General features: G+C 42.7%; 2 protein-coding genes across 27 annotated transcripts in view; both read left to right on the top strand.

Annotated features, from left to right (window-relative positions):
* The window catches only part of LOC119015030 (mitogen-activated protein kinase kinase kinase kinase 4-like), a 40,554-nt gene extending 27,193 nt beyond the window's left edge, over positions 1 to 13,361 (top strand). For 2 of the 23 annotated variants that reach the window (XM_037090583.1, XM_037090572.1), the window contains 17 exons: positions 570 to 842; positions 1,560 to 1,660; positions 1,910 to 2,049; positions 2,264 to 2,358; positions 2,530 to 2,538; positions 3,394 to 3,572; positions 4,774 to 4,882; positions 5,303 to 5,605; positions 7,371 to 7,488; positions 7,956 to 8,126; positions 8,404 to 8,547; positions 8,904 to 9,038; positions 9,162 to 9,262; positions 9,372 to 9,521; positions 9,603 to 9,762; positions 9,880 to 10,019; positions 10,711 to 13,361. In XM_037090583.1, the coding sequence (XP_036946478.1) occupies positions 570 to 842; positions 1,560 to 1,660; positions 1,910 to 2,049; positions 2,264 to 2,358; positions 2,530 to 2,538; positions 3,394 to 3,572; positions 4,774 to 4,882; positions 5,303 to 5,605; positions 7,371 to 7,488; positions 7,956 to 8,126; positions 8,404 to 8,547; positions 8,904 to 9,038; positions 9,162 to 9,262; positions 9,372 to 9,521; positions 9,603 to 9,762; positions 9,880 to 10,019; positions 10,711 to 10,794 (2,412 nt within the window). In that variant the 3' untranslated portion in view covers positions 10,795 to 13,361. Of the gene's footprint in view, positions 1 to 569; positions 843 to 1,559; positions 1,661 to 1,909; positions 2,050 to 2,263; positions 2,359 to 2,529; positions 2,539 to 3,393; positions 3,573 to 4,752; positions 4,883 to 5,302; positions 5,606 to 7,370; positions 7,489 to 7,955; positions 8,127 to 8,403; positions 8,548 to 8,903; positions 9,039 to 9,161; positions 9,263 to 9,371; positions 9,763 to 9,879; positions 10,020 to 10,710 lie in introns of all 23 variants that reach the window. The other 21 variants (XM_037090588.1, XM_037090571.1, XM_037090570.1 and 18 more) reach the window with 21 other exon arrangements.
* An 848-nt stretch (positions 13,362 to 14,209) lies between these two features.
* Positions 14,210 to 17,968, top strand: part of LOC119015057 (probable ribonuclease ZC3H12C) — a 47,832-nt gene continuing 44,073 nt past the window's right edge. For 3 of the 4 annotated variants that reach the window (XM_037090662.1, XM_037090660.1, XM_037090663.1), the window contains exon 1: positions 15,217 to 15,358. The gene's annotated coding sequence lies outside the window, so the exon portion shown is untranslated. Of the gene's footprint in view, positions 14,437 to 15,216; positions 15,359 to 17,968 lie in introns of those variants that run through there. The other variant, XM_037090661.1, reaches the window with a different exon arrangement.

The raw sequence follows: 17,968 nt of genomic DNA, 5'->3' as shown, positions 1-17,968 counted from the left end.
ACACAATGTCTTTTTCTAAAAAAAGAAATTTAAATCCAACATTGTTAAAGGGATAATTCATGGAGATCACTCTCATGTTTCTATGCTAAATATAAGACTGGAGCCATGGGTAAGTTAGCTTAGCTTAGCATAAAGACTGAAAACAGGGCAAGGCATCTTGCCTGGTTTTGTGCAAAGGTAAAGAAATGTGCCCAACAGCACCCCAGAAGCTCAATAATAAACACATTGTATCTTATTTGTTTCATTTATACAAAATCAGAAGTTAAAAAAACAGGTGCTTGGTGTAGGTTTCATATTTCCCCAAATGATCCCCAACTATTCCTTTAAGCATTTACATCAATCTGAGGTCCAGACAATGAATATCAAGTTCAAACACATCATCATATCATGTTGTGCTCTGTCTGCTTGTATGCATGTGTATCAATCTAAGCACATGTATGTGAAAAGCCACACACATCTTCCCTCATGTCTCACTGTGTTGTCTGCTTGTTTCACCCCCCTCCTCCTCCTCCTCCTCCTCCTCCTCCTCCTCTTCCTTCTGTGCTCCCCCCTCCCTCACCCCCTAAAAGGTCCAGTGGTCCCACCTGGCTGCTCTAAAGAGCAGCAACAGCGCCGCCCCCTCTCCTCCTCCTCCTCCTCCGCCCGTGGTCGCTCGCTCCCAGTCCTTCAGCGAGCCCAGCGGCGTGACCTCTAGCTTTGCACAACTCCACCTGCGTTCCCAGGACCCCCACCATCACCACCACCACCACCCATCGCCCGCACGCACTGACCCCCAGCCCCAACCTCCCCTCCATCACCCTCAGGCCCAGCACCAGGCCAGCAGCGAGGAGATACCTCCCAAGGTAAGGAGCTGATGAGGGCCTCCTACCCCGTTCCTTTCCCAACCTTATCTCTTCCTCATTCACGTCCTTTCATGCCAATCACTTAACTTATCATGCTGCTCAACCACAACCTGTCGTTTTGTGTCTGCTGTGTTGTGTTTGGTCTCATTTCTTGAACATTACCATTGAACATAATTGTGCAACTATTCAAAATATATTATTCAAATTTAACCAGAAAACTTTGGATGTCTAGGTCTACAAATGAAATTAAAAGGTTCTGAACATCGTGTATTTCAAAGCTCTGTAATGATTTAACACAATATTAATTTAAAAAAAACAAAACAAAACAAACACATTCCTCAGGCCTAAATTGGTTCTTGGTGTGTTGTGGGGGTGCTGATGTAGGAGATGTTCTTTTGTTTTTGTCCTTTTCCCCTGGAATTCCCAGTGGAGCTAATGCTTGATGATACAGAGGTGTATTTTTCTTTCAGGGTTCGTACACAATCTTGAAAGTCTGGAAAATGCTTAATTGTAACTGTTGAATTTGAAAATACTCCTCTAAAATGCTGGATTTTCCACCCACAAGGATGAAAAGATCATGAAAATGATCAATTAAAACCTTATACACATATATGCTGTGGTTATTATTATGTTTATTTGATAGTGTCAGTTTAATGGGATAATCTAACACAAATGTACCTTCCAATGTCTGAGGATCTTTAAATCTGATTCCTCCAGGTCCCAGTAAGGACAACATCCAGGTCTCCAGTGCTGTCACGCAGAGAGTCCCCTCTGCCATCACAGCCCGGCAACCAGGGCGGGCAGAGGAATGCTGGCGGGTATGTGAAAAATGTATTTTTGGTTTGGACTATATGGTTTTCGTACAACAGCCTATTAGGGGTATTTTGTTGTCAGATACAGATTATAGAAATATTCAGTTCCGTCTAGGTTGGCAGGATTATACCAGAAATGTTATGTTGGTGTATATCTAAATATATTCATAGAGAAGCGTTGCCAACAATGGTCTATTTTTAATGTGAACAGTGTTTCCACTGTCCTTGTTAATACAACATTGTTATTTACAACAGTAACGTGGAGCAGCGCCCACTGTGGGACCGAGTGGAGAAGCTTCAGCCTCGGCCAGGCAGCGGCAGCTCTTCTGGATCGTCTAACTCCAGCTCCCAGGCTAGTCCTGGTGACCGCTTCAGGCCACGCTGTGAGTCCCCTGGTACTGTACTGGCTATGTTTTACTAACCCAACTAACTGCTTCTTAGTACATCATCATTATTGCTGCGATAACACCTTCCTTACTCATTACTGTATTATCTGCTTATGCTGTAGTAGGATTTCTGCCATTTTGATACAGGCAATTCGAGATTGAAGAGGCAGCTGTCTCCCTCTGTTTCCCCTTGCTAATGATACTTTCTTTTGTTCCCCCAAAGCTTCCTCCAAATCCGAAGGGTCGCCTCTCCAGCGGCCTGAAAACGTTTCCAAAAAACAAGATGAAAAGAACCTTGCCAGGCCGAGTCGACCAGCTGTAAGTCCACTGTCACTAGAGTGCCACTTAGTCTTGTTTGATGCTGAATAGGTGAAAACTGTTTTCTTTATTTCCACTTTCTCTATTTTCTACTACTCTTATTATTCAACCACCTGGTGTGTCCAACTTCTCATGAATCCAATGGTTCCTGATTGTTGGGGAATCTCTTAGGGTGATGCGGTAAGACTATTAAATGAGATTATATAATCACACCTATGCTATGCCTGCACCATTGCCCTTCTCATTGCATTATACGATAAAAGTTTGCGATTAAATAACTGTTTCTCCCTTGGGAGGACTGATGCAGTAATTCTTTTTAGTTCTGTCTTTCTGCCTGTAATGTGATCGCCTCCTGCTGGCATCTTTCCCTTCTCCTGCACAGTTCTTTCTTACCTTATTGCTTGTCATCGATGGCACGAGAAGGGTTAACCCTGTGCAGTAGCCTCCTGAGCCTGATTCTGAATGCAAGCACATTTGAATGCAAACGCACACCTTCTGTTTCCTTGTACTTGCCAGAATTCCTCCTAATCTCACCTGGCTTTGTTGTCGGATAAAATGTGGTCTATTCGCTGTTAAGCATGTCAGGAAAGAATCCCTCCTCCCTTTCTTGCTCGTCGCTGACCTAACAAGGCTGCATTATTGAGATTGTGCGAGGGAAAACAAGCCAAGGGCAGCATGGTTACAAAGAGGGTACAACTAATTTAGGAAGTAGAAAACAATTAAACTGTTCTCAGATTTTCGTAGTAAGATGCCACATAACAAACCTAGTTTTTATCCGTTATTATTATATAAAGCTAGGAGGGATTACTACAAGGCTTTTTGCAGGTTGTCTAGAAACGAGAGCCTGTCATGCAGTGATTGACTTTGGTTATATTTTTTCTTGGAGATTTCATTTTTGTGTAAGTGATGCACCAATTTGGAGACGGTAATGTTTCGTTTTAGCTGGTGCATAATAAGCATCATTCTAGACAACCTGAGTTTTGTCAAAAATATAAGACTGGAGCCTCTCTAACAGTTGCTTGCTTTTCTTCTCAGGACCTGACTGCTCTTGCCAAGGAGCTTCGTGCAGTAGATGACGTGAGGCCTCCCCACAAAGTCACCGACTACTCCTCCTCAAGCGAGGAGTCGGGCACCACCGACGAAGAAGATGACGAGGAGGTGGACCAGGAGGCTGGAGAGGAGTCCACTTCTGGAGCTGAGGATTCCAGGGCTGGGTAGGTACAACTGTGGTGGTGTGGACCTGCTGTCTGTTGCGAGGGTGTAGGTTTGCTCTCAACATAGGCTGGAACACAAAACCATGCATTCGCCTTAGAGAGGTTGAAGAACGTGAGGTGTGGCCACGGTTATATTTGCTGCGCATCAACATTAATGCTGTTGCCTCCCTGTAACATCTGAAACCCTGGAAAGTCACATCATCAGCCTGTTCTGCTTCTCTGGCTTTCTGCCCATTTCCTTTAAACAAAAAATATTCATTAATGGTGTCATTTTAATCAGGTTTATAAACTGAAATTCAAATAATATTGTTATTTATAGAACCATTTTATGTTTACTCCCCACTACTAGCCTACAAATGACAGATGCCGGGGTTATTTTGCTAGTTAACGCTAGTTACCATGATTAAATAACATCAGCTGAGATATTTTGGAAATGCCTGTGATGTTAGGTAGCTAGATTGTATGCATTTTAAATCTACACAGCTACTGGCTACAGATTACTGCTCTTTATAATGAAAAAGCTCCTGGTTTCCATTCTTGTTCTGTTGGCATGATGCATGCTATCTATAAAATGTGGAATGTATTGGTATGGGTAAAAGTACATTATGTATGCTGTGTATTGCAGGCAGTTAAGGAAAGGCACTCAATCATCTGACTGGCTAAATTTTCACCCATGATAGGGACAATTCTGTCCCCCCCAAAATATTGATAGGAACCCATATGACTTACGCTTCATATGCAAACAAATGCCCCAGGTCTGTTACATTTATCTTCCAATCTGAGAAATAATTCAGGAAAAAGGAAATGTTTGCTGACTGGTTACTCTATTTAATACAATGTAGATAAGAATTCTGTCAGGTCGTTGAAAAGGTAAAAACAATACTTCAAAAACCACAGGCAATTCCAGCACTCCAAATGATAATAAAAATAAAATTAAAAAAAAAACACGAGGAAGGAAATATTAAAAAGCCTTTAATAATGTTGCTACATCATTTAATGACCAGTCATCAAATAAAGCTTTTTGAAATACTGGACTTTTAATAGTTAAGCCACTATAATAAAGGGTTTTTAATGTTTCCTTCCTCTTTTGATCGCTTGTTAAGATGTGCATTGTCAGTGGCATCAGTGTTGCATGGCTTTTCTGCATGACTGTTAACACTGGTTTGATTATGGACATCAGATATCCCCATGGCTTCTGCAGGAGGCTGAGTAACGGTGAGACGGAGTCTGCTAAGACCATGCTGGTTGAGGACTCGGAAAGCGACCAAGCCACTACGCCCTCCAAGGATGGCACACTGGTCATCAGACAGGTAAAGAGGAAGAGATCGGAATTTGATTCACTGAGATAGCCAACTTTTTAGTTCAGCATCAAGACAAGTTTTTGTTTAGTGGAAGGCATATTCTGCTTTATGTAGTTGATAGAAATATCATTTGTCCAGTGTCCATGTTGTTTATCCACTCATTCTCAACCATTTCTCCTGTCTGCTTGTATATTACTGAGCCTTTTGAATGGTATTGTCATTTAACATTTCTAATGTAGTGCATCAGTGAGTTATAGATTGCACTTAGCCAACATAGTCTTCAAAGATGAGTTAAAAAATATCTCATGTGTCCTGTGTGGATAAGAGGATCAGTTTTTGAAATGGGAATCATGTTAGCAGCCAAACATACATCTCCTCCTCCTCTCCACCTGCTTGCTCGAGCCCAAGTGTGCCTGTTCTTGCTTCCAGAGCACCGTTGACATAAAGCGGTTGGTCAATCTCTCATCCTCATCCCCCTCTTCCTCGCCTGGCCCTGGTCACAGCCACGGCCAGCCCCAACAGCCCGGCCATGGCCTGGCAGAGAAAAACGGCTTTGCCGGTCGCATACACCACCTACCAGACCTTATCCAGCAGAGCCATCACTCCCCTTCCTCTTCCACAACCATCCCTTCCTCCTCCTCCTCTTCCTCTTCCTCCTTCCCCTCATCATCTAGCCATGCCAGTCCTGCCATGTCCCCACAGAACCCCATGGACAAGTACACTGCCATCGAGGTATGTCGCCCTCACACCACCGAGACAAACAATGGAGGAATGGTCTGTTGTGCAGTGTACAGGCTTAGACGTGGAGTTAGCAGATTGGGGTTAAATAGCAGGTGTTTTGTTTTCTAGTTTAAGTCCAAGATGGTAAATGATTTACTGCTAATAGGAACAGTTCTCTCAATAATGGAGATTCAATCAAAATCTACTGGCCTCCATGCCAAATGAACAACTGAATTTACGGGCTAATCCAAGTCTCTAGAAGCCCAGAGATCCCAAATCCCATGACATTTTTTCAGATCAAATTGGGATCACGGTGCTTAAAGAAAACACTTAACATCACCATCCGCTGGACGTGAAGCAGGGTAAAATATGGTAACATTCATAATAACCATTAATAATAAATGTTAGATTTAGAGATAATTAAACTGAAATTTGTAATTAATTTTCACTGTGAAAAATAAACCATTTATTAAGCAGCTGTTTATTGTAAAGCTGCAAATTAACTTTATAATACTTTTTAATGGCTTAATTTATAGTGTAGTTATAGTTCTATTGTGTACTATAAACATTATTTAGATGTTTATGAATGTACAACTTGTTAATAAATGGTTCATGAAGCATTTAAATGTTTGTTAACAGTGGAATAACTATTGGCAAAAGTTTAATTGACAACAAATTTAACATGATGGTTATAAAGTGTTTCCTAAATGATTTGCCTAGTTTTTAAAAGGTGAATTGGGTCATTCAGTCTGTAGTCAGCACAACTCCATCTCTAAGCCTGTACAAACTCGTCATCCATTCTTGATTGTTGGTCAGAGCCTTTCTGGCCCTATCCTGCCCCCTCTGTGTCCATCTGGCTTCACTCTGGCTCTCCTCTGACCCCTTCTGGCTTGGCTCACACCTGGTTTGGGCTGCAACCTCCCTCTCTTCCTGCAACTCACTGCACTGCACTGTGTCGCTGCTAACACTGGCGCCTCCAGGTGGTAGAACGTGTTCATGGCATGGTGGAAGCTAAACTGGAGCTTCTTCGGGGTGAACTACCGACAAGCATCTCTCTTTACAACCACTCTGAGTAGTCTTAGCAGTGTTGGGTGATGGCATGCCTGGTGTGATGGTAGAGGTGAAAATATATTGAAACATTTTCTGTGCCAATTTCAGGATCGGCTGCAAGTCCTCAAGCACACATGACCTACTTAAAGAGAAGAAATCGCTTTTAATTTTCATGTAGATTAATTGAAAACACTACCTCTTTTGCGGTTTGATTGAGTTGTAAACAACATGCATCTTGGGTGGTGGAACTGCTTTCCTCCTCTGTGCTTTATTAGGAACAGCCTTTTCATCTAACACTTCCCAGCAGCCGGTGTTTGGATCATTTCTCATTTCCCTCAACACACTTCATTCTTGTTGCACATGTTGTTTTTCCTCTAACATCTCTGTCCTCGTTGGCTTCAAAACAACTAACACAACTGCACGCCATCTTTTTCATTTGATTTGTAATAAACTTAAATGGCAGTGCCAACTATGTATTCCCAGTTGTTTGTCATTAAAAATGTAGTTTTACTGAAGACAGATCAGCTAAATGCTGGTTTATGAGCCCCCAGTGGTAGAGGTTCAAAACTGAGGGGTTTTCTGTTGCTATTGTAATTAAAACAGTCACAGTGAGTTTTATTAATTACAGTATAATAAATCTATGTCATGGATAAGACCCTTGCTTTTTTATGCCAGTTAAGTACATGTTGAAAAGCTCTGTTCTCTAAATGTCTTAAATCTCTCTCAGTCCCAGTCAGAAAGCAACTCCATGTCCAAACACAAGTCTTCCTCCTCCTTCACTCCCTTCATCGACCCTCGTCTTCTCCAGATCTCTCCATCCAGCGGCAGCTCCCTCAACAATATGGGTAGGTCACCAACCAACAGAACTCAATATTTAAAAAATCCTGAGCGTTGCCTGTGTCATTTCCCCAGTGACAGAGGGATTTTAAAATATTTTTCAGCACTGATGAAAAGTTAAAATGTCTTTTCTTAATTATAAACCATGTCTAGGTTATTAATACACATGATCAATACAATATAAAAACACTCAACACACTGTGCCCACAACTTTTCAGTCACCTCCTTGGGCAGTACCCACAGCAACAGCTATGGTTGCAAAAAACACTGGCAGAGCTGATACAGAAACATGGTGGTCAAGAAAAAGAATTTGTTTTTTGAACATTAAAGCATGTAAACAATTTTGAGAGGATACCCAAAATAAAGTTTGAAACTGAAAATGAGCATCATATGGGACCTTTTATAAATGGTTGCAGATAATTTAACGACATGGTAGTATCCAGCCTGACCTGTACCACCTCTCTGAATATTCCAGCAGCATTCGGTCAGGACGGACGGCTGGCGGACCCCCTGAGGTCAGACCCATCCCGTAAAGGTTCAGTGGTCAATGTCAACCCAGTCAACACGCGCCCGCCGAGCGACACGCCAGAGATTCGCAAGTACAAGAAGAGATTCAACTCTGAGATCCTGTGTGCTGCACTCTGGGGTAAGTGCATCTGCAAAAATCTGCTTGGGAATCAGCAGCGCCTTGATGGATATAAGGATAGAACTACTAACTACCTTGCTAATGTGTCTGAGCAAGATTGTAACAGTCATGCTGAATCAGTTTTATTCATATAGCACTAATTCAAGACAGACGTTTTCTCATTACACTTTTCTATACCAAACTCTTTAATTAATGGAGATGTATCCCAACCACAATAGTAATAACTGCTATAATAATTGAAATATGACTGTATTTCATTTGTTTGTTGCACTCCCAGGAGTGAATCTGCTGGTGGGGACAGAGAGCGGTCTGATGCTCCTGGACCGAAGCGGTCAGGGGAAGGTCTACCCTCTGATCAATAGGCGACGCATCCAGCAGATGGATGTCCTGGAGGGACTCAATGTTCTAGTCACCATATCAGGTATGTTACATGTGCTGCCATTGGTTGCTGAACACGAACAGTGTTTTGTTTTTTGTTTTTTATAATGCAGAAGTAATGACGAAGGTTTGGATGACAGGTGGGTGGATTTATTCATTGGACGATTGAGAGCTGCTGTCACATCTTTCATCCTCATCTTTAATTTTCTGACAGTTTTCAAAGTCTGACTCATCTTCGAGAATGGACGGGAAACTGATGCCTAATTGTAAACGCTTGCAACACTGACAGTGAAACTCTATGTTTATATGCAATCCACAGGATATGATTTGTGACTATATAGCTGTGAAAACCATATTTCATTCTTCTGCTTTCACTCAATCAATGTCCTCCTCCTGCAGGTAAAAAGAACAAGCTGCGAGTATATTACCTGTCGTGGCTGCGAAACAAGATTTTGCACAATGACCCTGAGGTGGAGAAGAAGCAGGGTTGGGTTAACGTAGGCGACCTGGAGGGCTGCGTCCACTACAAAGTCGGTACGTTGTCTGTCAAAGATTCTCGAACCTCAAATAATAAAATACACACAGAGAGAGTTGAACTTGACCAGGATTTGTTTTAAGCACTACTATCGCTTACAAATGACTCACTTTTTATTCTAGTGAAGTACGAGAGGATTAAGTTCTTGGTGCTGGCCTTGAAGAATGCTGTGGAGGTGTATGCCTGGGCACCCAAACCCTACCACAAATTCATGGCCTTTAAGGTAAGCATGGTCTCAGGCTGTAGAGTAACACCCACCACATATTGATGTTTCTGGTGTCCCTTCTGTGTTTGTTGACCTGAAAAGTTTATTTTTTTATGGTTGGTCTCAGTCTTTTGGTGACCTGGTGCACAAGCCCCTGCTGGTCGACCTGACGGTGGAGGAAGGGCAGAGGTTAAAGGTCATCTACGGCTCCTGCTCAGGCTTCCATGCTGTGGATGTGGACTCCGGTGCTGTTTACGACATCTACCTGCCCACGCATGTAAGTGCTTGGTGCATTCTGATCCTACCTTGTTTTTACCTTACTGTCTTCTCTCAACTATATCTCTGCTTTCTCCCTCAGATCCAGACCCACATTCAGTGCCATGCCATCATCATCTTGCCCAACACTGATGGAATTGAGCTGCTGGTGTGTTACGAAGACGAGGGTGTCTACGTCAACACCTACGGACGCATCACCAAGGATGTGGTGCTGCAGTGGGGAGAAATGCCAACTTCAGTGGGTAAGTGGCACCATTAAAAACTGAAAACGAGACAGTAGAACTCATTCCAGCAAACAGCTTGGCTTGTCTATATCTGATGAATCTGCACTAATGCTCCCTCCCTCTGTGTGTGAGCAGCCTACATTAGGTCAAACCAGATCATGGGCTGGGGTGAGAAGGCCATAGAGATCCGCTCAGTGGAGACGGGTCACCTAGACGGGGTCTTCATGCACAAGAGAGCCCAGAGACTCAAGTTCCTTTGTGAGAGGAATGACAAGGTGAGAACTTTCTTCAACTTCCTTTCTTTATTGCTTCCTTCCTTTTTTCTTCCCTCACTCCTTCCTTGCTTGCTTCCTTCCATTCTTCCTTCCCTTCAACCCTCTGTCTTTTCTTCCTTTCTCCCCTCACCCTTCCTTATTTTTTCCCTCCCTCCTTCCTTCCTCTGGTCTCTCCCTCCTTCCTGCCTGCCTGCCTGTCTTCCTCCCTTTCTTCCCTCCCTTTTTTCCTTTCTTTCTTTTCCTACCTCCTTTCCTCCTTCCTTCCATTCTCCAGCCTTCCTTTTATCCTTCCACGCTGTCCCTTTCATCCCTTAATTCTCAATCATTTTTTTATCCCTCCACTTCCTTTTCCCTCCATCCACCTTCCATCTTTTCTATCATCTCAACTGCTTCCTTCCTGCCTCCTTTCATTCTTTCCCTAATCATTCCCTAATCCCACCCCCCACCCCCCCCATATCTTCCCTCCTTCCCTCTATACACACCTCCTTGCTTCCTTCCTCCCCTCCTTTCTTGCTTCCTTCCTTTGGTTTCTCTCTATTTTAGATGGTTTCCAGTTGTGTTGTTTGTCTTACAGTTATCCTGTTGATGTCATTTCTCCATCTTGGCCTCCTCCTTATGTACAACCCCCACCACAATTGCCACCAAACACCATTTATGTTATATCTGTTTGCCTTTGTCCCTTGCCTGTCAGGTCTTCTTTGCTTCTGTGCGCCAAGGAGGTGCCAGCCAGGTGTATTTCATGACCCTGGGACGCACCTCACTGATGAGCTGGTAGTTGACATCCTACCGCACCAGCCAACGCGACAAGACCAACAGATGACGATTGTGACTATGACTGACAACGATGATTAAGAGGCGAGCCTTGAGCCAGAGCTGGAGAAGCATCTCGACGGAGAGAATAGCCTCCTCTCACCTGCTTAGGCAAATAAACAATGGATTGGACTGTAATCATGAAAAGAAGCAAGGGGCCGGTGTGTGTTTTGGGCGCAGGGGAGGTATATTCATAACCCCCCACCAGCCTCCAAGTTTGTCTCCACCCAACCCCCCACCCCCGCTGACCAAACTTTGAGCCGATCCCGTCCTCCTCTTCCTCTCCAGGACGTGGGATCTGTCGCCTGTTGATGGTAAAATCTTTATGTGTCATAGTAAAACTTTGCATCGTGTACTTGTGTGAACGGAGGAAACACTGAGCATGTGAATGACGGGATGTTGGGGGGGCTTAAACGCGGCCATTTGCTGTATCAAAGAATACTGTATGTGCCACACCTCGAGTGTAGCTGTCCGTAGCTGTGTTTAGTCCAGGTCCCGTTCAGGTAAAACTAACTCCTATTCCCACCACAGTAGGTTTTCACGTCAAGCATGTCATTTAACACTAGTTCACCGCCACAGTTTCCCTCTCATAAGCTTGACTTGTAAATCTGCCTCTGTGTCTTCACTTTTTTGCCTTCTCCTCCTGGAAGTGAAGATTTTTTTTAAGGGACCTTCTCGATATATCCATTAAATACAGGGTACTGGAAATCACCTTGTACATACTAACTACATCCACCTTGTGGGCTTCAAACTCTCCCAGGTTTTACAGACACTTTCTTACCACATTGCCTCACTTACTGTAGGTTATGTCGGACAGAAGTAGCCCTGTTTATGACAGCATGACACAATTAGCCCCAGCTTTTTCATACACTGTATATTTTCTATGTGATTTGCTGCACATAAATAAAGCATAAGAATGCAGGACACACCAACAGATGAGTTTTAAAGGAAAAATCCACCTAATTACCATCAATCTGTCATTTTTTCTTTTTTTAGGGCTTTCCATATCGTGATGTAGTGTTGCAATGTCTCTTGCCGGCTGGCTTTGTGTATGCTCATTTTCCCATTGTCACTGGCTCAAATTCTGCATATTCTGTTCTACTTGAAATATTAAAACACACAAAAACTACAAAATGGACCCAGAAATGTGAGATACAGGTGGATTTTTCCTTTAACATCAGTCATAAGTAGGGCTAGGATAAACTGTGAATTAGACATTGCAGAATTAGCAGGTGGCCATTAAGGTAGCATGGAGGCCAAGGGGGCAGAAGTGATGGTAAGGGAATGAAGTGTGCATAGAGCTGGAGGGCTGAGAGGAAGCTTCAAACATCACACTCCACGAAGGGGATGACATCAGCCTCGTCTCTGACATGTACGATCATCCAACTCTGTATTTCAAACGAGACGGTGGCTTAACATATAGCTTGATGGTTGCTTAGAAGAGTCTCCAGCTGATTAAAGCTGCTCAAAATCCTCTGAAGGTTAAAAGTGAAGAAGTTTGGATTTTGCTTACCGTAGGAAGAATCTGAACCAGCCACATGATTCAAAATTGGACCTCTCTTTTTTGCCGCTTGGGCTTCAGACAGGCAGTAAGTTTTTACTCACTGAAAAAAACAAATACGCAACACGAACTGGATCATTATTCCATCCCAGATATGAACTTTATGTCTCCATTTTTTACTTTTCTTTCTTGACAAGGCAAGAGTAGTTTGTCACTTCATGTTAGACTCATTCCACTGTTCAAATGTAGAATCCATCCTGCAGCTGTGTGTCTATGAAATTCGTCTCCCCAATTCTGCTCTTTGTAAGGGTGGTACCTTCACTGTCCGAGGTGGGACCTGCTCAGAGCTGCAGAATATGGCAGTGAGATGCCTTTGCTCTCTGAACATCTGTGAAAAACAACAAAGGCAGGAAAAGGAAAAAAAAAAAAGTAGTCACACGTTCTAATTGCAGTGTTACAAAACCACTTCAGACGGCATGAACTAAGCGGCATATTTTTTAACTCTGACTTAGTTTTTAGTCTTGTTTCTGCAATTTTTATTATGTAACCCTTCAGATAAGTATGAGACTGCAGTGGTTTTTAAATTGTAATGCACACCTTTTGTTGAAAATGTTTACAAGAAGCAATTGTTTTGTTAAACCAATGTGCATCGATATGAAATATTTATGGTTTATTTTGAGGGCAGTTTTTTCCCTGTTTTGTATTTTGTATTATTCCCTTTTTGTACTATCATTTAGACGTTTGTGTACAGGAATAATCAACTTTTGCTCACGTTACGAATTACACTCAAGTCTCTAGTGTGGCATTTCACTGAATCCTCTACATCCTGCATAGTGCACAGTGTGCCCCTGGCTGTGTGGCAGTGTGGATCAAATGTTTTCTACCACCCAGGTGCCAGGTGACATGTTTTCCCCTCAAACGTCTCTCTGCCATGCCTCTCTAATTTATGTCCTCTCTGTGTGTACTATGGGAATTACTGTATTTTCCTGAAGGTCTTTTTTTTCCATTGAATAAAATCTGAAGTAATTTACTGTGTGGCGTCATTCCTTGCAATAGTTTTGTTTTGAAGACATTTGGATACCTTCAAGGGTCTGAGTTATAACTATGCATAAAAAAACGATGTGTAAAGGTATCAGGTTTTGCATAAAATGGCAAAAGAAGTCTGGGAGGCAAATATACTAGGAAAAGTAAAGGAAACAATATATTTAATTTCATTAAAGTAGCGATACTTTATTAAACAGCAAAAGTACATGTAAAATGTAAACAAGTAAATGTCATGTGTTTATAATGCTACTTATTATTGGCCAAAGGAACTTTGTAACATTATCTGTAAGAAAGCATTTTACTCCTTGTCGAGGTGGAGCTGGTGTCTTTAAACTAGCTAGTATCATTAATAACAAGTTTATAATTATTTTATATAGTGCTTGGTTGATATGTGTAACTATGCAAAACTTTTCCTAAATTGATGACAAACTTCATCTGGAGAAACTGCCTTTTGCAAAGATTGTAATGAAGAATGAATGCATGAATGTATCTCAAAGGACTTTAAGGTTAAATAAACATCGTGTTTTGCAAGATACATTATCATTTATGTAGTTAAAGCTGTAAGCTGTTAAGTCTATTTATTTTGTTATATTGGCTAAAATTGTCATTTTGGTCTGACCATAGAATAAGATACAGGTCAGCTGTTTAAAAAAATCTATTGTCTGTGGCTCCACCCAGTGGCTGTAATTTGATTGGCAAGAAACCACCGCTCCCAAATCAATACAACCAATCAGAGTCAAGGAGAGCGTTTGAGAAGTGTCAATCATGCACGTGCATAAGCTGCTGGCAGCCCCACACAGTGCTACTTGGCAGTGCCCCTCCTCTGCCAGGCACAGTGCCTGCTCTCACCTGGTCAGACAGGTTCAAGTTCAAACTCAACAGCAGAATTGCCCAGTCAGAGAGAAGAAATAAGAAAACTGACAAAGAAAAGCGGTGTAAACAGAAAAAACTGGACCGAGCCAGAGAGAAAACTAGTCAGAGCATCATTTCAGAGGTGGAGAGAGCTGTGGGATTTGTAAGGACTCAAGAGCAACGCAGTGTTGGCTGCTTCTCGCTGGACAAGTAAGGACCCCTGCTTGATATATTTTTCATTCTAGGTTTTAACCACATGGCTAAGTTGGCTGTGGTTGCCACAATAGCACATATCACTGGTGTTACAGTCCAGCTAGGTAGCTTGTTGGTAAATCTAGCTTGTTAGCTTGTATGCTAACTCCTACTACAAGCCTGCTCAGGCTCCTTTGTGGGGAGGGGCTTTGATGAAGGCAGGGCTTTTTTCTGCAGCTTTAACTGTTGCTGACATAACAGTTACATGAAGTTGAGTAAAAAGTACATCATTTTAATCTGGACTGTGGTGGAGTAGAAGTATGAAGTGCCGTGATATGGAAATACTACTTGTAAAATACTTTCCACTGGTATACATTCACTCACATTCACATTTTATCCAGCAGTGAAGTTAAAACATAAATCCAAAGAGACAAAAAAAATATCAACAGTACGCAAAAAAAAATGTGAACATAAGATGGCGCCATTGCGCACCTTATCTTACCACCTCGCTTCCAAACGTTAGCAGTTTAGTAAATGTACCCTTAAGACGTCACAATACAGCTTCCGGTTTACTCCAAAACTGTGCTTGTAAGGCGTGTAACAATGGGTTAAAGGTATTATCTTCAACTTTATTAAATATGTATGGTGTGTTTTTCAAACGGGAAATATATTTCAAGGGATGCCCTCCGGTCATTAAGCAGGGCGCTGTCCTTTTCCATCCGGACTTGTTATTCGCAACTCGCTGTCTTTTATTTTGAAGCACGCTGCGAGCGGAAGTCACCTCGCTCTTCTCTCTGCCTTGACGCAGTTTGGCTGGGTCACGCTGCAATCCAGCCGGATGTTTTGCGTCGCCAGTATGTGATGGGGGGGGAAACATTCGCTCATTTTTTTTTTCTCATCACAAGGCGAATCGTGCGGCTCGAGCGGCGGCCTTCACTGGGTGAGTACCGCCACACGGCCGTCGGGCCGAGCGGACCCGTTAGCTGGGGGAGCTGCAGGTTGGTGCGGGTGACAGCTGCAGAGAGGTCGTGACGGTGTTGGTTTGCAGTGACCGTGCACGCCCCTGCGCGCTCCCACCCCCATCCATAATGTAGTTTGTGTAGATCGTAGCCCCTTCAACAGGCTGAGGACTGGGGGGTGCTGCTGGTGTGTTGTTTATCACCTGTTTGACTCGGAATACAGGTGAAGATGTGGTTGGTGGAGGGGAGATGGAGTTTGCATGCTGTGGAGTGAAGGAGGCCTGAGAGGGGGGAAAAAAACAAGAAAAAAACCCACAGGCGTCCAGTGTTTGTCTGTTCTCTGATGATGGAGTAGAACATGTCTATGTGCGCTCCACCTGTCTGGCATTCAGCTCACTGACAGCTGTGTCTTTGCTACATATAGTGTAGGAGGATCTGACCAGTGGCAGTCCAGCTTTATGATGGGCAGGGGGGGGAGGTGGAGTGAGCAGCAGCAGTAGCAGCAGCTGTCTTTTATTCCATCCCCTCCTTTTAACTTCTGTCCATCAACTTTGAATAAAAAGGTGGGCTGAAGATGTGGCTGCTTTCATCACTTCTCTGCATCTGGGTTTCATCCCATAGTTTTATCCGTCGCAAAGTTTACTCGCACAATCAAAAGTCACTCCTCGTGTTGTTGTGGTTTTAGTCATCAGGCTGACCTGCTTTGGTTCTCCTCAGATACTGTATGTTCAGTTTCTTCCACATTTGTTATGAGGATTGATTTGAATGACACATGCATGCAGCAGACGCACTGGTGGTGAGTGTTGCCAATGAGATGATGAGCAGTGTTGTACATGTTACTTTCAAAATGCATTATATTACATATTACTGGCTGCTTTCATTTTAAAGTAATACATTAAGCTACAATATTACTGTCTGCGTAATAAATGACTTTTTAGTTACTTTAAATAAAGTGCCCACATAACCTATACCTATAGACCAATTGAATAACCAAGATCTTTTTACATAAACGAAGGTCGTTGGACACAGGCAGACAAAGGATCACAATCTGATATATTATTATACAGGAATAAATATTTTTAATACCTTCTATAATAAAGCCTATAATGACATGATGAGACAAAAATCACTTTTTTATATTCCTTTTGATTTAGTCCACAGAGCAAGGACTTGGCTACATTAAATACACAGAGCCTATATGAACATGGCCATGTTGGTGCGGGTGGATTTAAAAAAATAAGAATAACAATAACCTCTTCACTTCGGCTGGCAAAATGCACTGTAATGCATTACGTGAAGGAACTGTAGTAATATATTACTGAAATATTATAAGTAAAAGATTATACTACTCTGTTACCACTAAAAGTAATGTATAACAGTAAAGCGTTGCCTATGTAACTCGTTACAGTCGTCCTTAACGACTCTGTAAGGACACTCCCACACAGAGTTTAAAAGCCTGTAACTCCCCTCCAGTTAGTTAGAACTGAAGAAGCCTCACGTCTTCAACAAACTGAAACACGTCCAGTCCTCTTCCATATAGGCACCTTCATCAACATGAATCTATACTGTCTTTTGTTTTCGATTGTTCTTCAACATTCGGTGGAAATGCAAGGGGTCAGAGGTCAGAGGACAGGGCAGAGAGGTCATGAGGGCAGCAGGTCTCCCTCTGTTGCATAGACCTAGGTCGGATAACATATGCAGATCTTTTTAGCATTTGTTTTAACCTGTCGGAGGGGTTGATTATTTTCACAAATCATATTTTTTCTCTCTAAAATGTCAAAAAAAATGAATTTGGAATACACATCACAATTTACATCACAAAGAATAACCGCACATCCTTATGTTTAAGAAGCCAGTACCAGCAAATGTTTGAAATTTTTGACTTGAAAATCAAAATAGAAGTTCTCTACTTTTCTTTTGGTGGATGAACAGTTGTGGCTCCAGAGGATATTAAAACAACGCTGCAAAGAATTCTCAACAAGACACATCTTCTGTGTTTCTGCTGTCCTCCCATCCCACCCCCCTCCGATTTCAGCCATTATTGAAGTCTGCAGCTCAGCCTTATCTGTGTCTGCAGAGAAAAACGATCATCCTGTTGCCGCTGCAGTTGTCGGGAGCGGCACACACACCTGTTTGGTTTCCGACAGATGGCCTACAGAGCGCTCCTCTGTCCGTGTGTTTGGATACTGTGCAGTTGGTCAGCTGTTGTATCTCCCCCTCGTCACCCTTATCTGACTCCGCAAGCTGACTCAGGGCACAGTCTTATTTAATCAGGCAGTTGTTTTCCTGTTGAGGCCGCCGAGCTGAAAGAATACTTATTTTATTTGGCGAGGCGACTGAGAGCCCGCACTAAGACATGCTGACACCATGGGCTGATTTTAGTTGCTTTTCATTACATGCTAACTTCTGGCTGCCAAGATAAATTCTGCCTTATACTGAGCCTTATCTCTCTGAATGAATGTATCTCTTGGCAGACATGTTGCCCTCCGGTGGTTTTACAAACTGAGAGGCTGGATCACGCTGGGCTTTCCACAGGTTGCTCTGTTGCCACAGTGTTGTATGGTATACTGCCTGTAACTAAATATTATTTC

The sequence above is a fragment of the Acanthopagrus latus genome, chromosome 24 (genome assembly GCF_904848185.1).
Source record: "Acanthopagrus latus isolate v.2019 chromosome 24, fAcaLat1.1, whole genome shotgun sequence".
NCBI lineage: Eukaryota > Metazoa > Chordata > Actinopteri > Spariformes > Sparidae > Acanthopagrus > Acanthopagrus latus.
This window is presented reverse-complemented; position numbering and strand designations above follow the sequence as displayed.